The sequence below is a fragment of the Drosophila elegans genome, unplaced genomic scaffold (assembly GCF_018152505.1).
Source record: "Drosophila elegans isolate 14027-0461.03 unplaced genomic scaffold, ASM1815250v1 contig_476, whole genome shotgun sequence".
NCBI lineage: Eukaryota > Metazoa > Arthropoda > Insecta > Diptera > Drosophilidae > Drosophila > Drosophila elegans.
In genome coordinates this window covers 12,079,736-12,087,570 of record NW_024545863.1, presented here as the reverse complement: position 1 = coordinate 12,087,570, position 7,835 = coordinate 12,079,736, and the positions used below count along the sequence as shown (strand labels likewise).

General features: G+C 40.1%; 2 protein-coding genes across 2 annotated transcripts; both read left to right on the top strand.

The window, feature by feature from the left end:
• LOC108137498 (alpha-tocopherol transfer protein-like) lies at positions 1-3,556 on the top strand. The gene is made up of 3 exons (XM_017259214.1): positions 1-107; positions 2,342-2,646; positions 2,708-3,556. Exons 2-3 carry the CDS (start codon positions 2,342-2,344, stop codon positions 3,327-3,329), a joined length of 927 nt encoding a protein of 308 aa, XP_017114703.1. The 5' UTR covers positions 1-107; the 3' UTR covers positions 3,330-3,556.
• A 2,014-nt stretch (positions 3,557-5,570) lies between these two features.
• On the top strand, positions 5,571-7,818 carry LOC108137443 (odorant receptor 83a). The gene is made up of 4 exons (XM_017259107.1): positions 5,571-6,131; positions 6,185-6,384; positions 6,984-7,530; positions 7,729-7,818. Exons 1-4 carry the CDS (start codon positions 5,571-5,573, stop codon positions 7,786-7,788), a joined length of 1,368 nt encoding a protein of 455 aa, XP_017114596.1. The 3' UTR covers positions 7,789-7,818.
• The last annotated feature ends 17 nt before the right edge of the window (positions 7,819-7,835 follow it).

Genomic DNA, 7,835 nt, shown 5'->3' with positions numbered 1-7,835 from the left:
GTCTTGAGCGCTTCGGTTGTGTGCTATTGCTCATACGCCGCGTTATCCGTTGGATATACTACCTAAAGGATTACCTCTGACCAACTAACCATCTCATTCTAATCAAGGTGAGCATTCCCATCCTATACTACTACAGTATGGGCACTAAAGCCCCTTTTGTGGAGTCCCCAGTTCTTGAGGACAACGCCCGGAATTTTAATTAGTGCGCCGAAAAATATTCGTGATAAAGTGTGCAAATCATGTGCTGCATTTCGGAGATACCAAAGAAATTGAGTATTTTTGTGAGCCATCCACCGAAGAGCAATAAATTTTACAAAGGATCAATAACTTGACTTGGAATTGCGCGAATAACTCAATTTGAATGCCAGCGCGTAATGACAAAAGCGATTTATGTGGTCCAACAATGGTCGATGGAATCTCTTAAATATGCATAAATTGCAGAAAGTATTTTCGGCATCTTTTGAGAATATTCGATAAGGAATAGAGTTCATTGATCGCGATTGTAAAAGGGAAAAAATTTGAGTATTTTAGCAATTATTCAAAGTGAAACACCCAAATTTTAATGTTTTAATTTTAAAGAAGAATTTTTAAAGAAAGAATAGATATTTTTGTGATAGGCAAAAACCAGATGTAGATAATACAAAAATTTGCCCTAAATATACGATATCGAACCAAAGACTGTATACTGTATAAGAAATAATACAAATTATTCATATAATAATGCTTTTCCTAATAACTTTATGTGTATACGCATAAATTAATGGTTTCTGGAAACTTAATTATCACACCTTTTGAGCAATTTAAGCTCATCAAATGTTGTTTTCGTAAGTCTCTTGTTTACAAACCACTTCCTAAACCACTTAAATGCTACCCGCAGTCTTTGCCGAAATTCTTAACAAAAAAAATAGCATTACAAAACAAATAAGTAAACAGAATTATTGTAATGCCAGCCAATGGTCCCGAGTGAGACAGGGCTAGTGAGATGAAGGAGCAAATGACAAAGGCCGAAAGAGACAGAAACCGAAAGCACTTTATCTGGAGCCAAACGACCAAAAACAGACAAATAAGTTAATAAAACCCGTTTTCTGCCCATTTTTCTTGAGTCTTGGACGCTTGATTTTCGAATTGTTCAGTTTCGCGCTGTTTTGTTTTGCTGAAGATTTTCGCAATATTTGCAATTGAGTTGCAGGCCACAAGAAAAATTTGCAATAGCCGCAGCGGCCATTAGCGCAGCAACAAAAATCATGGGAGTGTGTGCACACACAGCAATTTGAGTGTGGCCGAGCCTCCGCCGATCGACCGGCAGTAATTGCAATTCTAACAGGTTGCTGGTTGGTGGTTGCTGGTTGCAACTGCAAAAGCAATAGCAACAGCAATTGTTGCTGCATTCGAAGCTGGTTGCGGCATGTGCAGCATATAGGTGCTTTATCAATGCCCCGCTCAGACTTTAGCTCATTTCGAGAGCTTTTCCTCTTGCCAACTCTGCTTGACCCCAATGAGCTGCGGTGTCTGCGGTGTTGCAAATTTGGATTACAAATAGCCCATTTGTTTAAGTAGACTTTTCTGAACACAAGCTTTAAGTTGGCCAAAATAACCAGTCATCCCATCTTTAAATGTCAGTTACCTCATGACAAAAACAAAGACGGTTTACGCATCACTAAGTAGGGTTTAAAATCAAAAGTAAACAAAGTACGCCCCAACAAGCACAAATAAAGCGGCAAACGTTTAAGCCACGCTATACTATATAAGGATTTATTGTATCAAGTTGAAAGCACGACTATCTCTAAGTCACTTTTCTACGTTTGCATAAACTCACATTACCATTTATTATTCATTCGCATTATTTACAAATATACATTTCCCCCAATAAGGCCAACCAGATGGCTCAAAACAGAAGGGCCATGAACACTATTTGAGGCCGATGTCAACTCTAAGCTCCAAGTACCCCTCTCCAAAAAGGGGGAATGCGGTGAGGGGCGTGCCAAAAGTAATGCATATTTGGCCACAGCCCAGGCTAATGAATCCAGGCAGTGACGTGTGACCGCAAGACCTACGAACGACCAGCGTTTCGAAAGCGCGCAATTAAAATGTCAAAAATATCTGATTATTTTGAATTGCGTATTAAACAGAGTGGCGAAACAGCCAGCGAGGAAAAGGGGGTTGCAATTTCATTGTTTAAGCCAGACAGCTAAACTTTATAATATTTAACTCGAGGCATGACTTAATAGAAAGGTCAGACAGTAGACAATGTTTATTATTTGTTGTTCACTTGATAAACCATTGTGACTCGACCTTTGGTATATATATTATATATATAAATAAATTCTTAATGTATCCCCAGATGATGATGCTACACCCCACACCCGACCAGCGCGTGAGCATCCGCGAGGAGCTGCGTGAACCGGAGGACCCAGCAGACATTGAGCGCGACATTAAGTTGATCCGCGAGTGGCTGGAGACGCAGCCGCATTTGCCCAAGGACATGGACGACATGCGCCTCACGACCTTCCTGCGCGGCTGCAAGTTCAGCCTGGAGAAGGTGAAGAAGAAGCTGGACATGTACTACACCATGCGCAACGCGGTGCCCGAGTTCTTCTCCAATCGGGACATCAATCGCGAAGAGCTCAACATCGTGCTGGATTATGTGTAAGTACTTCGGCCACGCCCACTGATATCCCACAGATCAATAAGTGGAGTAACTTGACAGGCACTGCCCCACTCTACCGGGAATCACGCCCAACGGACGCCGCATCACGTTCATCCGGGGCATCGACTGCGACTTCCAGCCCCACCACATTCTGGACGCCATGAAGGTGGCCCTGATGATCGGCGATGTGCGGCTGGCGGAGGAGAGCGTCGGCATTGCCGGTGATATCTTCATCCTGGACGCCTCGGTGGCCAGCGCTGCACACTTTGCCAAATTCTCACCGACCGTGGTGAAGAAGTTCCTGATCGCCGTGCAGGAGGCGTATCCGGTGAAGGTGAAGGAGGTGCATGTGATCAACATCTCGCCGCTGGTGGACACCATCTTCAACTTCGTGAAGCCGTTCGTGAAGGAGAAGATCCGCAGCCGCATCACCTTCCACAACGACGTGGAGAGCCTCTACAAGGTGGTGCCGCGCGACCTCCTGCCCAACGAGTACGGCGGCAAGGCCGGCGGCGTCGTCGAGCTCAACCAGTGGTGGAAGCAGAAGCTGGTCGACAACACCCAGTGGTTCAAGGATCAGGAGGACAAGAAGGCCAACGAGTCCCTGCGCCCCGGCGCCCCCAAGACCAGCGACGACCTGTTCGGCATGGAGGGCACCTTCCGCCAGCTGAACATCGACTAGGGTCTCGGATCGGCATCCGTGTCCTCGTCCTGCGAACCTCATCCCAGCTTGTCTAACCGTTTATATCAGCCGCTCATTTGTTTAGTCCAAGCTCGTGTGCATGACCCTTGCTTAATTGCTTCATTCTCTCGCCAGAACCCATTGTTAATCTATCTTTATATCACCAGTACATTGCAGTAATTACAATAATAAAGAACCAGCAGCATATTAAGGAATGAATAAATAAATTCACAAACTGTTTTTACTGTGGCTGGTAGGTTAAGCATTAAACCAAAAAACACAGAAGAAAATAATGGTAAAAATGTATTTTTGGGCAAAAATCGAGTCTGTAACTCTTCGAAAAATTTGAAAGATTGTGACTCGGTGGTTAAAATGTCGAGTTAAAAATATGTAGGTCAAGTCCCGCTTTTTTCAAAAATTTTTTTATATTTTTCTTCACTTATTTTAACACTCAAAATAATATTGACTTTAAACCCACACATAATCCTGTCCATACTGCATTTATTGGTGTCCCCAATGGTTAATAACTTAAATACAACAGACTGGTAAGGAAGACGTTATAATAGAATTGCTTCGATTTTCAGCTTTTGTTTTTTGTTATTGGAAAATGTTAAAATATTTAAAATTTTTGATTTGACTTTTTTGGAAATTAATTTGAATATCTGAAAACTTAATTTCAATATAACCATTTGCATTTGAATCAAATAGGATATATTTTAAATCTAATATGTTTCACACCAGAATCGACATTCCTAGTGACGCTGATTACTACATTGCAAACTTCTGACTGAAATTATAATGCCCTCTGCAGGGGTATAAATTCCATACATTTTTTGAGCTTAGAAAATAAAGTTTAATGTATCATGACAACTAGAGAAAAGACCATGATGAGCACTTACCGCAGCTTAAAGGCTGAAGAAATGTATAAATGTAAATGCCGTAAACGGAATCCCTTCATTTGGCATCCTAAGATAGAGTATCATCCTACCTAAACGCGCATTAATAATGTTAATATGTGTAAATCACCGCAACATAAGATTTTACTTGATAAAAATTTACAAAACGTGTTACTACAATTAGTTTTTAATCTTTTAAAAGTTTCCAAAAAATTTAAAAGGATTTGTTCGAACCTCGCATTGAATACAATAGCAACGCAAGAGCAGTAAATCAAGGAATAAATTAATCAGAGAAAATGTCCCTCACGCTGTTGAACATGCAATGAAGTGGTTGAAAAATGGATGCCAAAGGAGAAAACGTTTCTCCACGAACGACCCATTAAAATAATGACCAGGGTGGCAGAGGGAGGGTAAATAGGGGAGAATAAGAGCAGTGAGTGCCCGATGCTTGATTGCATCTGCCACAATGTACCCAACATATAGAGACGCACCCACATGTTCCACTCGTCGCCTGTCGCATGTCGCCGCCTTGTGCAACATGCACATTGATCAACGGAAAGGGAAACGTGTCGCGTTTCAGCGGGCGAATAGTGGAAGCCGGGCTGATTCCTCCCGGCTGACTTACTCTATTCGTCGACATATTGAATCCGGCCATTGTTGTGTGCGCATTTCGGCGTACGAAATCAAGTGCTGGCAACATATCGCAGTCCCAACTCCTCGGACATGGTCAACTGGACTTCAATGTAAAGCTCTTTTCCTCTCCCGACGGCAGGGTTTATTTGTAAATGATGGCCTGGTCAGCTAAGGAATTGTGAAGACCTTGTCTGAATGGGTTGATGGTCAAGTAGCGTTATGATTGGTAAGGCTGCCAAGTTTCACAAAACAAACATCACCCAACTACAAAGAAAAAGCCTTTGAGTCAAACTCGGTGAAGCCATCTAATATTTAATGAATAGTTTTTAAGCAGATACTCAAATTAAGACGTGTTTAGTAAAACCGAACCCTGACGAACATAAGTACTTCTTATAAACACTATAGTTTAGAAAAAAAAATCTATAGCCTTGCCCTCTTATTTATTAATAAAGTAATTTAATATACCTATATATAACCAACAAGAAAAAAGTTTACAAGTTTGTCTCACAAAAACTTGTATTAAAACAACGTGCTTATCATTTATTCATTTTATAATAATAAAAATAACAAAATTTTGTTGCAACATGTAATTTAAAGTTTATTTAGTTGTGGACATATAATTGAAAAGTTTGAAGAACCAGAGACATTGAGTGATTATCCTATAAAAGAGTATGTCTAAAAGGTTTTTGTCCGGATAACTATTCTGATAGCGATGGAGGGCAAGACCAAGAAGGAAAATAAAACTGATGACTCAAAGCGTCGAGATCTTTTCGTTTTTGTAAGACAGACCATGTGCATAGCGGCCATGTATCCCTTTGGCTTTTACGTAAAGGGCTGTGGATGTCTGGCCTATATGGTCCGAGTCTGGGATCTGTTCTACGAGCTCTTCAACTATTTTGTATCGGTGCATATAGCTGGCTTGTATATATGTACCATCTACATAAATTACGGACAAGGAGACTTGGACTTCTTCGTGAATTGTTTAATACAAACCATCATTTATCTGTGGACCATTGCAATGAAGCTCTACTTTCGACGAATTAGACCAAGACTGCTACACGATATTTTGACCAACATCAATGACGAATATGAGCCACGTTCTGCCGTCGGATTCAGTTATGTTACAATGGCGGAGTCTTATCGAATGTCCAAACTTTGGATCAAGATCTATGTATACTGCTGCTATATTGGCACCATTTTCTGGCTGGCCCTTCCCATAGCTTATCGCGATAAGAGTCTGCCACTAGCCTGTTGGTATCCCTTCGACTACACTGTAAGTAAATACTTGTTTAATTGAATTTCATTTCTAATGTGCATATTTCTCAGCAACCAATTGTCTATGAGATTGTGTTCTTCCTTCAGGCAGTGGGCCAGATCCAAGTAGCGGCTTCCTTTGCCTCCTCTAGTGGTCTGCATATGGTGCTTTGTATCTTACTATCGGGACAGTATGATGTGCTCTTTTGCAGTCTTAAGAACGTATTGGCCACCAGCTATGTGAAAATGGGAGCCGATTTGGCAGAAATAAGGTAATACCAAAAAAAAAAATTAAAAAATTAAAATTAATTAAAAATGTACAATGAGCTTTGTTGATTTTTCGCTTAATGATTTTCGTTGTTCGATTTTTTAAAGTTATAATCGTAATTCCAAAATAGTAAACCATTACTAAATGTCTGAGTATATTCGTGTAAATGATATAACAAGAATATAATCAAACTTAGGCAAGCCGGAGCTTATATAACCTTGCAGCTATTGCAAAAGTTAAATATTCTTTAGAACATCTAAATTTGTAGTTACATATGTACGTATATGTTTAAAAACATTGAAGCTATGATGGTTTGCAGCTCAATAATTCCATCGTTTTTATGGAAACTGTATGATATCGTTTTCCGATTTGAATAATATAACAATAAGAAATTTTAAAATTATAATACCCTCTGAAAGGGTGTAAGAAAGATGGATTTTTAAAAACAATGGTAATTAAAAATGTATTAATGAGCATGGCCTTTCAAAATTCGAATACTATTGAAAAATGTAATGAAAAAGCACCACTGGTAAGGCATAAGCAGTTAATGGTTAATTGTTAATGTAAAACAACTCTGATTTCTACTTAACTTTACATAAACAGGCAATTGCAAGCTGAGCAATCTGTGTCCGATGCAGAGCCTGGTCAATACGCTTACTCCCTGGAAGAGGAGACACCTCTACAAGAACTTCTACAGAATTCAGCAGAAGAATTTCAGAATTTCGCATCAGCATTCAGGCAATCCTTCATACACTGCATTCAACACCATCGTTACATAGTGGCTACTCTGAAGCAAATGGAACGATTCTACAGTCCTATATGGTTCGTGAAGATCGGCGAGGTCACTTTCCTTATGTGCTTGGTGGCATTTGTCTCGACGAAGAGCACTACGGAAAACTCGTTCATGCGAATGGTTTCCCTGGGCCAGTACTTGCTGCTGGTGCTCTATGAGCTCTTTATAATCTGCTACTTTGCAGACATCGTATTTCAGAACAGTCAACGGTGTGGTGAGGCCCTATTGCGAAGTCCTTGGCAGCGACACATAAAGGAGGTTCGCAGTGATTATCTTTTCTTCATTCTGAATTCCCGAAGACAGTTTCAACTTACAGCAGGGAAAATAACAAATCTAAACGTGGAACGATTCAGAGGGGTGAGTGTAGTAACAGCTTTGATTCACTTTCACACATTTCTACAGTTCTTAAGACACTGGAAACAATAATTTGCTTGCAAATAGATTTTAACCAGTGGCAGCGAAAAAGATTATTGTGGAAAAAGGTGTCGGTGAAATCAGGCTTAAATATCATTGTGTTCCTTTTATGCTAACATATTTTTTAAATATATTTTCTAGACTATTACAACTGCTTTTTCGTTTCTCACCTTGCTGCAAAAGATGGATTCGCGAAGCTAAAAAATCATTTTGCTTTTGATTTGAACATTTAAATAAAAACAATTAAA

Bases quoted from the DNA above. Each gene is read 5' to 3' on its own strand.
- LOC108137443 (XM_017259107.1), top strand. From the start codon at position 5,571: ATGGAGGGCAAGACCAAGAAGGAAAATAAAACTGATGACTCAAAGCGT. The intron at 6,132-6,184 runs GTAAGTAAATAC...CATATTTCTCAG, and splicing joins GGTATCCCTTCGACTACACT to CAACCAATTGTCTATGAGAT. The intron at 6,385-6,983 runs GTAATACCAAAA...TTACATAAACAG, and splicing joins GCCGATTTGGCAGAAATAAG to GCAATTGCAAGCTGAGCAAT.
- LOC108137498 (XM_017259214.1), top strand. From the start codon at position 2,342: ATGATGATGCTACACCCCACACCCGACCAGCGCGTGAGCATCCGCGAG. The intron at 2,647-2,707 runs GTAAGTACTTCG...GTAACTTGACAG, and splicing joins AACATCGTGCTGGATTATGT to GCACTGCCCCACTCTACCGG.